Raw genomic sequence first — 20,825 nt, 5'->3', positions numbered from 1 at the left:
GCTAGCAGCACACACACAGCTTTGCTGTATGATCGGCCCTGACAAGATCGCAAGGAAAAACATGCAACAAACCCCGTGGATCATGGAAACAAACGCATATGAGCCTTCATGAACGGCTAAATACTGTGTGCCGTGTCTCACAGCTCGGGCTTGACTCTGGCAGGTCTGGCAGGTCTCATGAATAATTAAGCAGCCGGCTCTTCTCATAGGATAAGAAATCTCCGATATGAATAATAATGAGAAACCGACGCGTCATCATTGCACTTGCAGTTCTGCGCTACATCGCCGATTTTGATCCCGCCCCAAAAATCATTTTAAACCCGGAAGCTGAAATTTGCTGACAAAAGCTCAAAATTATCCAGTTTTGCCCACAAATAAAGCTGACAGGTGCTAACATCGTCTTAACTGATGCTCAACACACACACATCTGTTAATATAAAAAAAAAGTTCTCCAGTGTGTCCTGAACCTTTAAGTTATCCAACAGCTGCAATAACTGTAGTGTCCTCAACTTGTTGCTGTATGTCTTCTTTTTCTAGAAGAAAAAATATTATCAGACATACTGTGAAAATTTCCTTTCTCTTTTAACATCATTTAGAAAATATAAAAAAATAATAATAAATTATTTTTGACCTCAGCTAAATATATATATATATATATGATTTTATGCATTTATTTATCTTTTATTCCTTCGATTGGTTCTAATAGAAGTGTTGTCTCTCTGTCCAGAATGTGGTTATGCTGATGAGTGACTTCGTGGACTGGCTCATCCCAGACATCCCCAAAGACATCAGCTTGAAAATCCACAAGGAGAGGAACCTCATCATTGAGCTGTTCATGAAGCGGGAACAAGGAAAGAAGTACAGGAACACCATGAACGACCCGAGTCCACAACCGCTCCGCTCGCGGCCCAGTTCACAAGCGTAATCCCGCAGTCTGAGACCCGGCACTGCATTCACTCAGTCCGGCCACCCGCTCGGACACACCTGGCCTTTAGGACCACCGCTGACAGGAGCAAAGAATGTTACATGGCTGCCAAATCATTTGCAGACAAACAAACAAAGTCCCGACAAGAAAAAAAGTTTTGTTTTCTTTTATCTGAATTAAACTCTCTCTCTCTCTCTCTCTCTCTCTTTCTTGGATCTTTTTCTATCCGCTATATGCAACTCCTGCAGGTAGGTTTGCTTTGGAAAGAGGGCTCTTGTATCATTTTATTTGTTTGACTGACGAATATTTTGTTTGGTGAAGCGTCGTCGCTTTAACGTTTATAGATAGCTAACGAGCCTTTTATTTGAAGATACGATGCTTTTAAATGACTTTTAACACTGACAATACATGACAATGTAACGTTTACGTTATTATTAGGATAGGGTCTGGCAACCAACTCGTTTAAAGTGCTTTTTAAATTAATTTATATCACACATTTCATTCAGAATATTTCTGGTCAAGTGAAATAGCAATGCGGTTTTCATTTTTAGGTACTAAAGTAGGCTAGTTCTGTTATTTGACTGTCTGTTTAGCATTTAGCTGTCTATCTATAGTCTATAGACATACAACACTACAAATATATCAAAAGTATCTACACCTGGGACTATTTTATTATTATCATTACATGCGGTAGAGTGATTTTGACGAGTGCTCTCTGGGATTTTTTGCCAGCATGCAAACGCTTGGTTTTTAGGTTGTGCTGAGGAAGAGTACGCTGTATATATATTTAGACTTATGATGTTCAAGAGGCCTTAATATTCAAGAAAACGTGCTGCGGTTATGAATAAGTGGTCATATGGACGGAGTTTTGTTGTGTCTGTCTTAGTTTTCTCTCGTCCTGATTCGTAATGGCAGTAAAGATGAAAAACGTGTTGCATGTGTCTTCCATTTTGTGTATGTGCGTCTACAAATGTGTTTATTGAAATTAATATAATCCAAATCTGTTTATTTGAACATGAAGCATTTTTATATTTCATTTATTTCTTCGATCTCATATATATATTCACATGCCCGCTATCCCTCAGAGGCCTTTGTTTTACCTTCATTACAATGTAATCGCATTTTTAGACTGTTACATCCTCCATACTGTTTAGCTCTGTGTGAAAAAAAGCAACGTCTTCTACATGTCCTTCACGGAGTCTCAGTTTTTCACACTGCTAATGGGAGGTTTATGACTGTACTTTTGCTTTTGAATTATGTTTCTAAAATAAATATGTCCTGTACATTTTGTGGTACGTTTATTTGCTTACTGTAAGCCCACATGTTGTCATTTATAGATGAAATTTGATGCATATTTGCTTGTTGCTGCTTTGTGAGCTCAGAGTGATTCTGCTGTGAGGTCAGTGTGGAAGGAGGAGCACTGGAATAGGAAGTAACTTCAGTTCAGTGTTGCGAAATGTGATTCATTTCGAGAATCGATTCTTTCGAATGAATCATCAGCTGAATCATCACTCGAATGTCTTTCAGCAAGTCCTTCAAGTTGAATACATTCTTTTATTCATTTTTCCTTCGGCTTAGTCCCTTTATTCATCATTGGTCACCACAACGGAATGAACCACCAACTTATCCAGTGTTTTACACAGCGGATGCCCCTTGCAGCTCCAACCCAGTACTGAAAAAACATCCATACACACTCACACACTCACACACACTCACACGGGGACGGTATGCAAACTCCATACAGAAACACTAACTGACCAGCCAGGACTCAAACCAGCGACCTTGCTGTGAGGTGACAGTGCTAACCACTGAGCAACCATGCCACTCAAGTTGAACTGTAGTTATTTATTTATTTGTTTTTGGCAGATTGGTTACCATTTGTATTACCAAACTTTTACAACAAATGCCTTGTCTACACTTTTAAAAATTCTGCGTTGTTGTCCTCCAATGTTTTCACAGTGTTAAGTTGGCGGTTCATTCCGCTGTGGTGACCCCTGATGAATAAAGGGACTAAGCCGAAAAGAAAATGAATGTTCTCCAATGTTAGATCAAATATAAGGACAAACCCAACCAATAGGTTAAAGAGTATAATTAAAATTGAATTAAAAAAAATATTAACCAAATGTTAGGTTTGTCCATATTTGACCCAATGTTGGGTTATTTTAAACCAGCATTTTTATTGTTAGTTTATGGTTATCTTATGTTTTTTTCCCGTTATTTGTAGAGATATACTCTTATTTACTCTGTTCTATAATTAATTGACATTATTTTTCTTAGATTAACCCTTTCAGCTGCTCCCCAGCTATTTTTAGTTTGGTTTCCTGAATATTATATATAGAAATCAACATTTTAAGTTGGTCAAAAAGTCCTAAGATAAGAGTGGGTATTTTTCCATAATTTTTGGACAACTTTGATAAAAGGTTTTGATTTTAATCTACTTCAAATGTTGACTACTGTATTGGATAGTAAGGAAAGGTTTCTTTGATGTTCCTGGAAGTATTTATTATTTATACTTCATGACAGAAGATCGGGCTCTCCAAACCCGGAAGCAGTTCATTTTTAATTTTAAACATTAATTTTTAGTGGATTACCTTGCACGATAAGAATAACAGTGACTATGTTTACATGGACATAAGTAATCAAATGATTTGCCTTGATCTGAATTAGACAATAATTTGATTACAGTGTTTACTTTTTGAATGCTCCTTTCATAATCCCGTTTTACATGTTATACTGTAGCACATATTGAGGGATCTTGGATTTGAGCTCTGAAGCTGTATTCTTGCTTCTCAGGCTGTAAAATGTGTTTTCAAGGCCAAAATCACAAAGTGATAAAACCTGCCTAAAACAATGAAATGCATCATGCTTTTTGTTTTAAACAACAATTGCATGCTGTCACCACGCTATCCACATTTCCTCCGGAGTTTCATGTAATTTCGGGTGTTTAATTTTAAATTTGTTGACTTTAACAGCAGTTCGGCACTTTCATTTTCATTTGGAAACATTTTTTTCCCACGGCCACCCCTGTGTAAACTGGCCACCCTAATATTACTTTGCTGTTGATATTATTAATTTAAATGTACTTTAATTCACAATATTTTTAATAAATAAATAAATAAATAGCATCTACTAAATTATTGTTTATTGATTGGTGCCACTGACAGAGCTGATTCATTCACTGAATAAGTATAGTGAGAGTGTGTGTATGCAGTTATTGTGTGTTAGTTGTCTTTGTTTTATTAATTAATCCATTAATCTTCATTCCTTTTAGACGTGGCGGCATATACTGTATGCTGTGCAATAAAAGTGTGAAAAATAACTGAAAATATATTTATATATATAAAAAGTGTTTTTAAACTAAATATTGATTTTCATTTGGCTTGCACATGTACTTGCTGAATTATTTCAAGAAATAAATTGTAATATTTCAAGAGTAATTAATTAAATGAATTACATTATGAACATTATTTTATTTACCAGAAACAAAAATATAACTACTCAAATTCATTAGTTTTTTGTGTGCCACCCAAAGATTTGGTGAGGCCTCTTCTGGCCACCTGTAAGAAAATTTTTCTGGGGGCGCCACTGCCTCGGTAATAGTTTGATTAAGGTGTTTACATGTCTGAATTACACTTCAATAATGCGAGTAAAATCATACCCCACGTCTTAATCTGATTTCTGTTTAGTTCGATTATATCAAAATTATTTAAATTAATCAAATCTCTGTTTACATGGTAGCCTCTTAATCAGAGTATTGTCTTAATCATATTAAAATCGGATTATTGGTGTCTGTGTAAACTTAATGTGAGCTAGCAGAGTAAAAAAAAAAAACCTTGGTAAACTTTGATTTCACACAGAGATTAATCATTACAAAAAAACATGGTTCACACAGAAAAATAAATAGAAAAAAAACTGTTTTAATGGTTAAGGAATGGTTTAACTGTTAATAATGTAAAAAAAAATTGTTTATACATTTTAACTTGGTAGGCCTAATTTTTTGATTGATATGTAGCATGTTACAACTAATAATTCGTTATGAAATGTGTCTCCAACACACAAGAAAACATTAAAATAAGCTGCTTTTAATGCAGGGGGGTCAAATTGAGTTCCTGAGGCAGCAGCCCTGCAGATTTGAGTTCCAACCCTGCTTCAACACACGTCAAACAAGCCTGAAGGACTCAGTTTGATCAGATGTGTTTGATTAGGGTTAAAGCTAAACTGTGCAGAGCTGCAGCCCTCCAGGAACTGAGTTTGACACCTGTGCTTTAATGGATAATGTTGTATGGTTTGTAAGGATTTTAAAAGCTAGTGCAGTTGTATCCTTATGGAAAATCAAATGTAATGGCGTCTATTGTTTTGGACCTTTATTAGTGCTTTTTAAGACTAGCTCAAAATGCAAATAGTTTATATTATGCTACTAATGTTCAAAGGTCGAACTGTTGAAGCCAATAAAGTGATTCAGAAGAACAGTTCTGAATCACGAATCGGACACTGCTTAGCAAACGAATCATTAAGCTACAACATCAAAAAAAGAAGCCATTTCTAAAACAAGTCATCTTGAAAGCGAAATACATTGTGTCGTTTTGGTGTCCAGCAGCAGATCATTCAGAGCAGAGCAGAGCAGCAGGGTGTCTTCAGAGGCAGGAGAGAGAGGGAGGGAGGGGATTTTACGAGTCCTCGCTAAACTTCAGACCGAGAGTTGAAAGCGAAAGCGGAGATGAGTCGAGCGGCAGTGCCGTGTTAGCATTCAAACATGGACAAGAGAGGATTCCGAGCAATGTTGCTAGAAATTTCCGACAAGCTTACAGATGATAACGTGGCCAAATTAAAGTTTTTGTGCACTGACGTCGGCATCGGGAAGAAAAAACTTGAGAAAATCGACACCGGGATTGAACTCTTCGAGTGCTTGATCGAAAGAACTGCAATTGGGCCTGAAAACACTGAGCTTTTACGAACACTTCTTGACAAAGTCGGTCAGACAGTTCTTATTGAAAAAATAGACGATTATGACAGGCAAACGTCAAGAAGCCCGGCTGGTGGTCTGGACGCGAAAGAGCGAGGTTGGTAACGTTACACTTGTACTGTAATTCTTGAAATTCTCATGTCTGTCAGTCAGGTGTAACGTCAGTGTGGTTTCCACTTAACGTAGTTCGATATTTTACGTGTAACCTTATAAACTACTGTAATTTTGGATGAAACAATGGTTTAAAGTCAGAGTAAGGTCTAATTTAAACGACATTTCTGTGTATTCTGTTGTTTTGTGTTACTTTTTTCACTGAGGTGATGTTTACTCTGCTTCCGTCTTGTCACGAATATGTGAAATGCTTTGTGGCAAGCCGTGTCAACATTTACTCCTTTCAATGAGCAAGTTAGTAATCTGTAACCTGTTTACTAATAATTATTGGTTATATACGCATTATCCCAACGACAGGGGTTCTATTCTTACATTGCATCACCTGAAACAAATTAACAGTTTGAAGTCTTGTAAATGGGGTCACATTTAACTCTACATAATTTTCATTAAATCCAAACCCACAAGCTACATTTTAAATAAAACCTGGGAGATTTATGTTCCTCCAAAATCCCTAAGACTTTGACAAATCCAAAGGTAGTCAAAGAAACCCATATGAGTGAAGTGGTTCAATTCAAATGGTTAATTTCAGTGCCATTTTGGTAATAAATTGTACTTTTTAAGAGTTCTGTTGTCATTTACTCTCCCACCACTTTTTCTAAAGCTATGAGTTGCGTTGAACACAAAAGAAGATATTTTGAAAAATGTTGGAAACTGGTTGACTTCCACCATATTTTCACTCATTCTACGGAGGTCAATAGTTACCTGTTTTCATCATTCACCAAAATATCTTCTTTTGTGCTCAACAGATTAAATATTGAGGTAAAGTTGGTGTTATATTCTCACATTCAGACTTTCTCCTTAATAATATAATTTCAGAAAAGTATTATTTGTAAACTCTAAATAGTGAAATCATATAAGCAGCCAATGAATATCAAAATACAACATTGTGCACAGTCAAACAAATTAGAGCTAATGTTGTTTTCAAGTCATATTTACATGTGATTTCAGACCCATATTCAAATTAGTGTAGTAGATAATATAGGCAACGTTAAATGAAGGAATGTGCGAATATAAAACCAACTCTACCTCAATTGATTAAACGATCTGACAAAAGTTTGGATACATGTGAGGGTGAGTAAAAGTATTAGAATATAGCTATTTGTTTAGGTTAAAATGCAAGCACGATTTGTAAATGGTTGTAATTGAGATGGTTTGTAAAATGAACAGATTAATTTATTTGTACCATCATTTTTTCCTAAGTAACCGGAGTTAAAAACAGAAATTATTATAAAAATGAGTGCAGGGCTAAGCTGTGCGGTCATAAACTGCCACAACAGCAGCAGCAAACTGAAGGAATTTCTGGAAAGTACGTCTTGTGAGCATCAGCAAATCTCAAAGAAATGTACAACAACTCATCTCTTGTGTTTCACGACAAAAGAAACTGACAAGAGATCACAAGCATAAAGAAACTGCAATGTGTGAGTTGAAATGCTCCTTAAAGAATGTGAATGTGTACTCTTATCATTTTCTAGACAAGCCCTTAAACTCCACCCCAAAACACACACACACACACACACACACACACACACACACACACACACAAACACAGCCCTGTTTAAAAATCAATATTTTTATCCATCCCTGTAAATATTGACAATATAACTTGGTGCGTTTAAATAAAACAGTTTTATATTCATTATAATAAGAGTGCTGCTCACCAAACATCTTTAGAAATAGATCATACATTTCAATTCAAATAAGGTTATTACAATTAAACTACAAAAATTCAACTAAATATACTGTTGAAGTCAGAATTGTTAACCCCCCTGAACTATTCGCCCGTTTATTTTTTCCCCAATTTCTGTTTAACGGAGAGAAGATTTCTTAAACACATTTCTAAACATAATAGTTTTAATAACTAATTTCTAATAACTGATTTATTTTATCTTTGCCATGATGACTAAATAATATTGGACTACATATTTTTCAAGACACTTCTATACAGCTTAGTGACAGTTAAAGGCTTAACTAGGTTAATTAGGTTAACTAGGCAGGTTAGGGTGATTAGGCAAGTTATTGTATATTAGTGGTTAAAAAAATTCTTTATTCTAGCTTAAATAAAACAAATAAGACTTTCTCCAGAAGAAGAAATATTATCAGACACACTGTGAAAATTTCCTGGTCCTGTTAAACATTCATTCATTCATTTTCTTGTCGGCTTAATCCCTTTATTAATCAGGGGTCGCCACAGTGGATCGAACTGCCAACTTGTCCAGCACATTTTTATGCAGGGGATGCCCTTCCAGCCGCAACCCAATCACACACACATACACCACGGACAATTTAGCTTACCCAATTCACCTGTACCGCATGTCTTTGGACTGTGGGGGAAACCCAGGCGAAGGCAGGGAGAACATGCAAACTCCACACAGAAACGCCAACTAAGCCGAGGCTCGAGCCAGCGACCTTCTTGCTGTCAGGCGACAGCACTACCTACTGCGCCACTGCTTCACCCTGTTAAACATCATTTAAGAAATATTTTAAAAAAGAAGAAAAAAAATCAAAGGGGGGCTAATAATTCTGACTTCAACTGTGTATTTTTATGGCTTTCCTGCTTTTTGTCCTCCATTTCTTTTTTTATTTGATATATTTCTCTTTAACATATCCATTGGGGTACACACATTTTTGCACCATGATCTTAAAGGGATAGTTTACCCAAAAAAAAAAAAAAAAATGACTCACGCTTGTGTGGAATCAAACCTTTATGTTTTTCTTTTTCTTTTTTCTATTAAACACTAATAGAGATATTTTAATGAAAGCTGAAAACCTGTAACCATTGACTTCCATAGTAGAAAAACAAATATGGAAGTCAATGGTTACCGGTTTCCAACTTTTTTCCAACTATATTATTTATGTGTTTAACAGAAGAAAGCAAGTCAATAGAGTTTAAAGAAGTGGAGGGTTTTACAAATATATTCCAAATTATGTTTAACAGAGCTAGGATTTTTTAAAAGTATTTTTTTTTTCCTCTGTAGAAAGTATTTTATTTTGACTAGAGTGAAAGCAGTTTTGTTTTAAACCATTTTAGGGTCAATATATTATCAGCCCCCTTAAGCAATATTTTTTTTTTCTGATCGTCTAAAAAAACAAACCACTGTTATACAATAACGTGCCTAATTACCCTAATTAAGCCTTTAAATGTCACTTTAAGCTGAATACTAGTATCTTGAGAAATATCTAGTAAAATATTATTTACTGTCATCATGGCAAGGATAAAAGAAATCAGGTAATAGTTTGAGTAACTCATTTCTAATATGTTTAGAAAAGTGTTAAAGAAAAACCTTCTTTCCCTTAAACATAAATTGGGCAAAAGAATGTGCACTCAGTTGGCTTTTGTCCATTTGGTCCAGACATTTGATCCACATTTAAATTTCATCAGTGCTAGTTGTTTGCTGTCGGCTTGGCGTGTCCTGCCCCTAACCCCTACATAAACCCTATTAAACAAAATATCAAATCAGGTGTCAAAGGCCAAGAAGGAAACAAAAGCTTGTTTTTTTATTGAGATGGCATTTGAACAAAGACAGTAACTGTGTTTCCATCCACCCATTTGTCATTCTAAAACGCATTAACCATCTCAGTATTAGTGTTATTATATTATTAATTACCTCCAGAATTGTCAAGAGCATCTGTGCTCCACATCTGATGCCCTCAAACACCTCCACGCGTTCATTGCATGTTGACATTTGTCTTCTGAGGCGCAAGTCATTTATTAAATGAAGAAAAGATTCACGCAGCTTCTCCTACCACAGCAAATTCTGTTTTACTGGTGACATTTGGTGCCAGTTTATGACGATTTTTATTAGGGGTGTCAAAATTAATTGTTTCTTCGTTGCACCGCGATGCAGACGCGGACAATTCTGTATCAGTTCAGTAATAATCATAACCGGTTATTATTTACTGACGTCATTTATCTATTATGCGCTCTGTCGCGAGGGAGGTGAGCGGAAGTATTTACAACACTCAGGCAACTCAGGGCCGGCCCGTGGCATAGGCACCATAGGCAAATGCTAAGGGCGCTGTATATCCAGGAGGGCGCCAGAAATGAGCACGCTTCAGTTGGTTTTGTTTTCAATTTTCCTGACACACATTCAGTTATAGACAGCAATAACTCAAAAACCTCTTACCCTAAAAAGATTTAAAGTGTGTTTCCTACAAAAAGACAAAGCTGGTCATGTTTCACAGCTGTCTTTCTTTTTTTTCGCTCGACATTACGAGCACTGCTCCGTTTAAGCCCTCGCAATATGAGTTTAGCCGGGAGAGCTCGCGCTGAGAGGAGCTCTCTGTAAGGGACCGTCGGAAAAGTGCTTCTTTTTTTTTTTTTGTTTTTTCTGCTTCGCTTAGCACGAGCTCTCCCTGTTGCGAGGGCTTAAGTGTGTGTGTGTTTGGTGCTGTCTATGTTTGTGTGTGTTTGAATGAGAGACAGTGTGGTGCTGACTGTCTGTGTTTATACAGACAGCTTGTTATAGCCTCCCCCCTAAAATTTAACACTGTATATAGAAAGCATCGTCAATGCACCGAGATATCAAATTGAACCGAACCGAAGGCATTATAATCGTTACCGAACCATGAGACCAGTATAGGTTCACACCTCTAATTTTTATTCTTTTTGACTTTGAATTGGATGGAAATGCTGCTTTATTCGCACGTCTTATGCGATATTCCAGTTTTGCGCATTTAATTAGCATCTTTAGATGGAAACATAGCCAGTGAAGCTCCCTGCCTAATGGAAAGAGGCAACTCATTCCAGGATTTGGGATTATCAATTTACACTTTGCCTTTGGCACTCTAAGCAGCAGCTGATCTAAGAGCGAGAAGCTACATAGAGGTCAACAGTTCTGATACTCTGTATTGACCTTATTCTTGACAACCACTTATTTGTAGACATTAAAAACAGCATGTTATGACTCTTAATGTTGGAAACTAAATTTTTCTTAATATTTTTTCCTTTTTTTTATGTATAGTCATGAACACTTGTTTGTAGAGCTAATAGTTTTACCGTTTATTATTCCTTGTCATTTCTCCTACAGGCAACTGAATCTAAAGTTCTAAAACGATCACAAAAACAAGCGCACTTGTAGAATAAGGTCAATAGGCTGGGGAAGAACCAACCAACATTCAATTCAAACGCTTTCTGTGTCTCTTTATAGAGAGAATCAACACAGCAACCGAAGTAGTGGTTGAGCAGCTGGGTAAAAAGTGGCCCTCCGTTGGAAGAAAGCTGGGGCTTCAGCAGACACAGCTGGAGGGAATCCAGGAGAAGCACAGCCGTGATCTGGAGGAGCAGGTCAGAGAGCTTATCAGACAGTGGATGAGGATCAAGAAGGAGAACGCCCGAGTGGAAGATCTCATTCAAGCGCTGCGAGACTGCAAACAGAACCTCACCGCTGATCTCGTGGAGAGAAAACTCAGGGAACTTTAAAAACAAAAACAACTTCACACCATTTTGTGTTTTTTTGGAAGCTGTTGGAAAAAAGGAGAGAGCTTTGTGTAATTACTGTGAATTTCCTTTATCTTAAGAGCAAAATAACTCTAAATCGTTTACAGATCTTCCTGAAGGAGTTGAGCACAGCTTTTGTTCAGGATAATGAATTAGATAATATATTTGTACAGCGTTATTATATTGCAGGGCACGATATTATTGACTAATGAGTGTCTTAAAGGGATAGTTCATCCAAAAATGAAAATTTACTCACCATTTACTCTCTCTCAATGGGTTACAAACCTTGCTAAACACATTCTAAAGAAAGCTGAAAACTGGTAACCATTAACTTCCATTGTAGGAAAAACAATTACAATGAAAGCCAGTGGTTTTGAAATATCTCCTTTAGTGTTTAACAAAAGAGAGAAACTTGAAGGTTGAGTAAATGATGACTTTTGTTTTTTGGGTGAACTATCCCTTTAAAACAACACATCTGATTTACCCTTTGAAAAGCATTAGAACGGTGCAGTTTTTACAGAACACTCATCAAATGACACTGTTCTTGTATTGACTGATTCTGGCAGAGGATGTCTGACACTTAATCAATGAATAAAGGGACCAGCGATGCTTCAACAGGCCTTTCAGTGGTTTGACAGAACATGTTGAACTATTTATTCTATACTTCACAGTACAGAAATGGTAGACCCATTGTATAACAGAACCTGTGTTCATAAAACCATCTTAAGACTAACTAGCCGATTTAGGAGTAAATCATAAAGGGTTCCTGTAGGTTTCATCAAGTCAAATTTAAGACTTTAAAACCATTATTAATCAAATTTCAGACATATACAGGATGGAATATTTTACTTGCCTTATCAAAAAAAGTTCTTAGGCACATGTTTCAAATGAAAATCTTAGTTGTCTACATTTGATTTTTTTGAACAACTTTTCTTAAAAAAGAAAAACTATAATTAACTAAATGTCTGCACAACAGTCTGTCCAAGATGTTTGTAAAAAGTTTTATTGAGATTGATTGGTGGTGACTGTATGCGTGTTGGTCTGGGGTGTGTTTCCGAAAACATTGTTAGCCAACTTATACCCTTTTTACACTATTGCGTTTTAGTTTGAAAATGCATAAGTTTTGCCACGGTTACGCCATCCGTACACACTACGCCGGAGTTTTCGAGCGCCAAAAACGGAGCGTTTTGGAAATGCTGGAGAGGCCATTTTCGTTCTAAAACGCTGCTGCTCTGTCTCAGTGTGAATGAGGAAAAACGGAGACGTCTGAAAACGGAGGCGGGACTGCTGAGATTCGCTCCCTGATTGGGACTTTTGTGTCATTGCGTATCCTTCCCTTATTCGTCAAGCCCCTATCACATGACTATAACACATGGCTTTAACACAACTGGAAGACAGTACTGTAAACAACAACATGGGCACAGAAATGGGAGCGTTGTTTGCACTATTGTCTGTTTTAGGCGCCGTTGTGCAATTATTCATTTGTTACGCTTGGTAACAACTCGACCTCATCGTCTGTCCACAAAAATACCTCTCTTGCTTTCTTTGCCATCGCGTTTAATGTTCAACCGGCGTTTGTTGACTAACAATAACCAAATGCCGAGCGAGACGCATGCTTTCTGTTTATACTAAAACGTGCATGCTCAGAGTGCGCGAATGGTCACTTGATATACGTTTTTGGTGGCGTAGTGTGGACAGATAAGTTCAGAAATGCTAGTTGAAACGCTAGTGTGGACGCGGATCGCTTTTGATCTAAAACGGCGTTTTAAAACTAAAATGCACTAGCAAGGTCCGTCGTTACAAACATAGATCAAGAGTTCACACTTAGCTGATGATTGATTATAAAGCAAGTTTGGTTTGCTGTCCCGGGAGAGAGCCCTGAGCTCAAAGGTGCTTGAGCCCTGGGCTCCCTCCCGTTTGCAGGGCGAGAGGGGAGCTCTGAGCTCGGGTAGGTCTCGAGAACTCTCTTTTTTGATAAGAGCTGATGACAGAAAATGATTGGTATGAAGAAATATGCTGCTGGATGAGAGTTTGACGGTAGTGCTACATTTAGATTGATCAATTAATTTATGGTGCATGTTTTTTGGAATGTGGGAGGAAACTAGGGAAACCCACACAAGCAGGGGAAGAACATGCTAACTTTGCACAGAAACGACAGCCGGCGAAAAGTCAGTCAATTTAATAATGCTACTATTATATGCATACTCTACATCTTAATTCCATTTCTGTTTAATTCAGTTATGACTTTAGTCAGATTAAGGTGATAAAAAAAATAAATAAATCACTGTTTCGAGCTCATGTAGGCCTACAGTTCAAAATGCATGTTTGACTAAATAAACTAGTAAACACAAGTGCATCTTATTGAACATCATTTATTTTCGGCATTAATTATCATAAAGAACAGTTTCTCAAGTAGTTTGTGAAGCATTTTGGAAACAGGAGATGCGCCCTGGTCTAATGCGCCACCTGGCTTGAGGAACCCATTCTCAAAGACTTATTATTAGGGTTACACGCATATTCTGAATTCCTTCAGCAGAATTTAAATGAGCCATTTTAATCTAGATTGATTGCAAGATTACAGTGAGATTAATCTAGATAAAAAAATAATAATCTATGCCCACCTATAGTAAAATACATGCAGTCCACAGTAATATTGAAAATAAATAATTTTGTTTTCTCCCATGCAAATCAGTGACATTGTATTTTGTGAACTTTACTTTTTACGAAAAAGACTTTCCTTTACAATTTCTTAGAAGAGAAAAAAAAAACTCAGCAACTTCATGAACAGGTTTCAACTAAATAATTGTGCAAAAGCCTGACAAAGCAAACCCTGACAGAAGTATGTTCAACATGCTCCAGCAAGTCATCCCTGAAGATTTCTGAAGAGATTACTGTATTTGTGAAGAGTTTGAGTCACCGTTTCGATTTATCCCACACCGCTTAAGTGGCCTGCATTTCCCAAAACAACATGAATACAACACAGTTTTAAACATAATTTTTTTTTTTAAATGTAGGCATCGTGCATTTGTTGACCTTTTGAAAAACAAAAAAAGGTTAGTAAAGATGGAGAATCACACACGACTAGACCCCAAAGAAATGCAGCTCTTTCGCTAAGAGACGCATGACAAACAAAAACAACAGGCGTTCCCCTGACACATTCAATCATAATCTCTGAAACTTTAAAGCCGGGCTCAGACTACAGGCGTTTTAGCTTGATTTATGACCGATTTCATCCTCCTGAGAATCGGAGAGGAAATATTGTCGAGGACTTTGATCGGTTCCGAGTTTCTGCGCAGAATATCCAACACTAACTTACAATTAGTGGCTAATTTGTATGAATTCGTACAATTTCATTCATACAATTTAGTACAATTTGGGTGGGGTTTGGTGCCACGCCTCCTTAAAATCATACCTTTTGTATGACTGAACTCTGAATTACTGAAACTGAAACTGAATTAGCCACTAAACTGACAAATAAAACACGTTTCCTCGTGAGATCAGGCTGGATCATCTGGTGAGCCGTTTAAAGATAGAATCGCACCCCGTAATGTTCTAATCTAGAACACACATCGAACCCTTCACGCTCATATCAAACATGTTTGATATCCAGGATTTTTGATATCGGGCTCATCACAGCTGTTCCAAACTATTGCGCAAACCTAAAGCCAAGAACTGTGTAGAATGATGTTTTATAAATAAATATAGGCTATATAAATTATGATCTTGAATTATCTTTTTTTTTTTTTTAGCCAGATTTAACATTACTCTTATACCGGTGTAAGACAAAGGGGAAAAAACCTTATTGAGGCACGACAAAAAAAAATAAATAAATCAATGAGAAGTTTTGAGTCTTTAGATTTGCAAATGAGTTAGAAATGCTGCTCCGATCAATTAAAACAGTTTTGCTCAATCACATTTTACTGCATGTAAGAATAACATGTTGGATTTTTTATGATACCTTTCATAATCTATAATGCGAAGCGGCTTCCGCTTATAATGGTAATAATAAACGTTTACAAAGCGATGTAATACTTTCAAAAGTCACGAACGCAATTTATACAATAAGTCTGAATTATTAGCCCCCCTAAATTATTCGCCCCCGTTTATTTTTACCTACAATTTCTGTTTAACGGAGAGATGATTTTCTCAGCACATTTCTAAACATAATAGTTTTAATAACTCATCTCTAATAACTGATTTGTTTTGTCTTTGCCATGATGACAGTGAATAATATTTGACTAGATATTTTTAAGACACTTCTACACAGCTTAAAGTGACATTTTAAGGCTTAACTAGGTTAATTAGATTAACTCGGCAGGTTAGGGTAATTAGGCAAGTTATTGTATAATGAAGGTTTGTTCTGTAGACTATTTAAAAATATAGCTTAAAAGGGCTAATATTTTTGACCTTAAAATGTTTTTTTTTTTTTTTTTTTTTTTTTTTAATAAAAAAACTGCTTTTTTTTCTAGCCGAAATAAAACTTTCTCTAGGACAAAAAATATTATCAGACATACTGTGAAAATGCCCTTGCTCTGTTAAACATCATTTGGGAAATATTTAAAAAGGAAAAAAAATTCAAAGGGGGGCTAATAACTCTGACTTCCACTGTATATCCATGCCTAATATACGATGGCCAGAAAGTGATAATTTTCTATAACTTGTTTTAATATTGGTGCCTTTGATGCCTACAGAGACGGTTTGATATAAAAGTCACTTTAATGTGGGGTATGAATAAAAAAAGTAATCATTAACAAATATTTCCTCACAAATATTTCAAATGAGTAGCGGCTTGGGCCCAGAAACAGTATTCCATACATCACAACTTAAATTTTGAAAAGGGGGTAAAATAGGTGCTCTTTAAGATCAGTCTTTTGTGTCTCCAGAATGTGTCAAAACACCCCTCAGAATATTTATTATACCTTTTAGAGCTTTAGAATTTTCTGCTCTGAACACAATGTAGCTGTTAGTTCTCCCCGCCCAACGTCCCCATGTGCCTCAGTGCCTGCCATGCTATCGTCTGATCTCATATGAAGCAAGAGATTGTGACGACATATGATGACGTGTGCAGGTGTTGTAGTGGTGTCCCTTTTCTTAGAGGTAAATTTTAAAGCCCTTCCCCTACAACACTCTATTTTAAGGGCCATGGGGAAGGGGAAGGGGTACAAAAATAGAATTGGGATTGGGCCTTATTGTTTTTATATCACCCCTATATGTTTGTGGACACACTATACCACAGGTGTCAAACTCAGTTCCAAAAGGGCCGCAGCTCTGCACAGTTTAGTTCCAACCCTAATTAAACACACCTGATCAAACTAATTGAGTCCTTCAGGCTTGTTTGAAACCTACAGGTAAGTGTGTTGGAGCAGGGTTGAAACTAAACTGTGCAGCGCTTCGGCCCTCCAGGAATTGAGTTTGACACCCCTGCACTATACCAACACACAGTTCTGGCCAAACAGCTTCCAAAAGATGGATTTTATCATAGGTGCCCTTTAACAGACATCATTTTCTGTCCATTTCCATCCATACAAATCACAAAACACAGCTAATCTAAAAACTCTACACAGATATAAGAATCTCATTCATGTTTATTTGGTGTTTTATTTTACATTGATTAGTATTGGCTGATACAGTAGATTGATGTAAAACCTTGTTCACAGTGGGGCACATTGGAGGCAAAGCATGTGGAAATATTTCCCATGAGCACTCTCTTTCTCTCTCTCGCACACATACAGACACACGGAGGTTTCTTCTCCTCTCTCTCATACTTTGACAACAGAAAGTTTCCTGCGCTCCAAATAAAACAAAAGTGATAAATTAAAAAGTAAAACGATCCCGCCAACTAGATTCCAGAATCTCCTCCCAGATAAAACATCCAACGATGAAGATTCCATCTGCCCGGTGATACTTTGTATATTATAAATCCATATATATATATCTTTGCGAAAACGTAAATATGCAAATGAAGAATCCTTCGGTTCAGAACTACAGGCAAAAGAAATATTCGGTTTAACTATAACGATCTAACATATAACTCGAAATACATCAACACACTAACACGCTTCTCGTGAAGGACCTGAATATAAAGTCAGCGTAGATTTGATCAAATACTTGAAATGATTGCGATACATATCTGAAATGTGAAATACTAAAATAATAGAAGGAAAATCCAACTGCGGCGATTCACGCGCTTTCCCTCGGAACTAAATTTTCTTGCAGACATAAAACGTGTCCATTAATAGCGTTTCAATAAAGGCACTGATCTTCCGTTAAGCGCGAGGACGGAGGGGAACAAACTACTCTGAAAGTCCTCTAGCGTGTCTGCGAAAATAAAGAAAACACTGAACTGTGCTTCTCTTTCTGACCTTCTATGAACATTGGATCCATCATGCAGTTGCGCGTGTGTGTTTTTTCATCACGACTGGCGTAGTTGACTGTGACGCACACAGACTTTAGAGGGGGCTCGTCCGGGATAAGCGGCTCATCAGGATGTGATGATCTGGACGTAGTTAGCAGGGTAGAGGCCTTTTTCTCCGCTGGTCAGCTGACCTTTACACCAGCCCTGCTCGTCCTCCTCACCCAGCTTCAGCAACTCTTCTCCTGCACGACACAATTAAAAAAAAATAATTAGACACCTAAAACAATTCTGATCACAGTTTACAATCCTCACAGTTTATTTACAATACTTTTGAAAACTGTAATAAAAAATGACTCACACTTTTTTCAGAACAAATTTTTGTGGTCATTTTTGACAGACACCTTTAACAATTTTAATATCCTCAGTTTATTTAGTAGTTTTAATAATTTCATTCATTCATTTTCATTTCATTTTCTTGTCGGCTTAGTCCCTTTATTAATCTGGGGTCATCACAGCGGAATGAACCGCCAAGTTATTCAGCAAGTTTTTACGCAGCGGATGACCTTCCAGCCGCAACCCATCTCTGGGTAACATCCACGCACACATTCACACACACACTCATAACCTACGGACAATTTAGCCTTCCCAAATCACCTGTACCACATGCCTTTGGACTGTGGGGGAAACCGGAGCACCCGGAGGAAACCCATGCGAACGCAGTGAGAACATGCAAACTCCACACAGAAACGCCAACTGAGCAGAGATTCAAACCAGCGACCCAGCGACCTTCTTGATGTAAGGCGACAGCACTACCTACTGCGTCACTGCTTCGTCAGTTTTAATAATTGTAATAAAAAAATTAAATTACTCACAATTAAATTCATTTTTTTTTTCAGAACAAATTCTTCTTGATAATTTTTGACAAAAACCTTTAACAATTCTGATATCATCAGTTTATTTTTAGTTATTTTATTTAACAGAGACAATGCATTAATCAACAAATTAACAGCATTTTTTTTAATTATTATTAAATAAGCCAGAGTTAGCCACAAGGGCTAATTTTGATCTGTTGCCCCCTGGCAGATTTAAAAAAGGCAACCTAAATACAAAAATACATTATTAAATTTGATAAATGTAAAACAATTGATAAGACTTTCATAATAAGCAGGAGAGAAGAATTACCCATAACTGCAAGTTTATTTATTACAGTTTGGAAACTAGAATAAATGAAAATGACTCGCAATAAAATTCTATTTTCAGAACAAATTATTATTCATAATCTGACAAACTGTAGGTGACGCAGTGGCGTAGTAGGTAGTGCTGTCGCCTCACAGCAAAAAGGTCAGTTGGCGTTTCTGTGTGGAGTTTGCATGTTCTCCCTGTGTCTGCGTGGGTTTCCTCCAGGTGCTTCGGTTTCCCCCACAGTCCAAAGACATGCGGTACAGGTGAATTGGGTTGGCTAAATTGTCCGTAATGTAATGTATAGTGTGAATGAGTGTGTATGGATGTTTCCCAGAGATGGGATGCAGCTGGAAGAGCATCCGCTGAGTGGAACATGTGCTGGAAAAGTTGGCGGTTCGTTCCGCTGTGGCGACCCCAGATTGATAAAGGGACTAAGCCGAAAAGAAATTGAATGAATGAATGAATGACAAACTGTAAGGATATCAGAGTTGTTGAAGGTGTCTATTTAATAAAGTATTGAAAATTGTAATAAAAAATGAAAATGATTCGCAATTCAATTCCTTTGAATGCAGTGCAGTGTGACCGCTGCTTCAATGGTTTCTACCATTTTAAGTTGACTGAACATAAAACTATTAAGCTGTCCCCTAAACCCCCCCCCCAGAATTGTGTTTTTTGAGCTCATTTTAAATAAGTAGTTTGAACAAGCAGCAAAAATATATACAGTTGAAGTCAGAATTATTAGCCCCCCTTTGATTTTTTCTCTTTTTTAAATATTTCCCAAATAATGTTTAACAGAGCAAGGAAATTTTTACAGTATGTCGGATAATATTTTTTTCTTCTGGAGAAAGTCTTTTGTTTTATTTCAGCTAGAATAAAAGCAGTTTTTAAATTTTTTAAACAAAATTTTAAGGACAAAATTATTAGCCCCTTTAAGATTGAAATTGTTTTGATAGACTACAGAATAAACCGTCGTTATACAATAACTTGCCTAATTACCCTAACCTGCCTAGTTAACCTAATTAACCTAGTTAAGCCTTTAAATGTCACTTTAAGCTGTATAGAAGTGTCTTGAAAAATATCTATTATTATATACTTTCATTATGGCAAAGATAAAATAAATCATTTTAGAAGTTATTAGAAATGAGTTATTAAAACTGTTATGTTTAGAAATATGTTTAAAAATCTCTCTGTTAAACAGAAATTATAGAAAAAATAAACATGCGGGCTAACAATTTGGGGGGTGGGGGGTGGGGGGGGGGGGAATGTAATAATTAAGTCTTCAACTGTATATATATTTTTAATTTTGGGCCTGGATGAAAACCTGATATCAACCAGATTCATTAAACCTGAACTTTAGTATTTTGCCTGAATCACTGAAGCATCTTCCAGTTTTAACCCACCTTTTTTTGATTATGTTGTGTCACAATTTACTTTTCGTTGCTATTCTCAGTTAGAAAAAAAACGAGTCCAGTACACACCAGAAAAATATATATCTGGTGTCTTGGACACACTTTTCAAAATCAAAGCACTTTTACAGACAGCCAAGCGAATGAATATTTACTTTTTAGAACTATTTTTATCCTTTTATACACACAAAACATCTATAAAACTCTGAAGCAATCTTAGACTGACATGATCAGACATTTATGGGTTTGCAACCATGAAAACAAATACAGAAATACTAGTATTATACTAGCAGATTTGATATCAGCAATGACCAGCGAATATGGCTCCAGAAATGTGTCAAGCAAAGCCTTGCAAAGTCAACACAAATTTCGCAAACACTCCAATG

The 20,825-nt window shown here is 36.6% G+C and overlaps 3 protein-coding genes and 1 long non-coding RNA gene across 35 annotated transcripts in view; 2 read left to right on the top strand and 2 right to left on the bottom strand.

Moving 5' to 3' along the window:
* ano1a (anoctamin 1, calcium activated chloride channel a) overlaps positions 1 to 2,210 on the top strand; it is a 370,388-nt gene extending 368,178 nt beyond the window's left edge. For all 24 annotated transcript variants that reach the window (XR_015494666.1, XR_015494670.1, XR_015494661.1 and 21 more), the window contains 1 exon segment: positions 728 to 2,210. Coding sequence is in view for 13 of the 24 variants with exons in the window: in XM_087259077.1 (XP_087115203.1) it covers positions 728 to 925 (198 nt within the window). In the remaining 11 variants the exon portion in view is untranslated.
* LOC147843266 (uncharacterized) overlaps positions 1 to 20,825 on the bottom strand; it is a 424,811-nt gene that overhangs the window by 276,610 nt on the left and 127,376 nt on the right. The gene's annotated exons all lie outside the window — the stretch shown is intronic.
* On the top strand, positions 5,426 to 12,111 carry fadd (Fas (tnfrsf6)-associated via death domain). The gene is given in 2 exon segments (NM_001386360.1): positions 5,426 to 5,985; positions 11,207 to 12,111. Coding segments are annotated over 2 exon segments (579 nt in total). The 5' UTR covers positions 5,426 to 5,678; the 3' UTR covers positions 11,479 to 12,111.
* pacsin3 (protein kinase C and casein kinase substrate in neurons 3) overlaps positions 17,064 to 20,825 on the bottom strand; it is an 81,651-nt gene continuing 77,889 nt past the window's right edge. For 8 of the 9 annotated variants that reach the window (XM_087259014.1, XM_087259010.1, XM_087259012.1 and 5 more), the window contains one exon: positions 17,064 to 18,093. In XM_087259014.1, the coding sequence (XP_087115140.1) occupies positions 17,978 to 18,093 (116 nt within the window). In that variant the 3' untranslated portion in view covers positions 17,064 to 17,977. 9 annotated transcript variants of the gene reach the window in all.

The sequence above is a fragment of the Danio rerio genome, chromosome 7 (assembly GCF_052040795.2).
Source record: "Danio rerio strain M-AB ecotype USA chromosome 7, GRCz13ab, whole genome shotgun sequence".
NCBI classification, from domain to species: domain Eukaryota; kingdom Metazoa; phylum Chordata; class Actinopteri; order Cypriniformes; family Danionidae; genus Danio; species Danio rerio.
The sequence above is the reverse complement of the archived record's forward strand: the minus strand, read 5'-3'. Positions and strand labels throughout refer to the sequence as shown.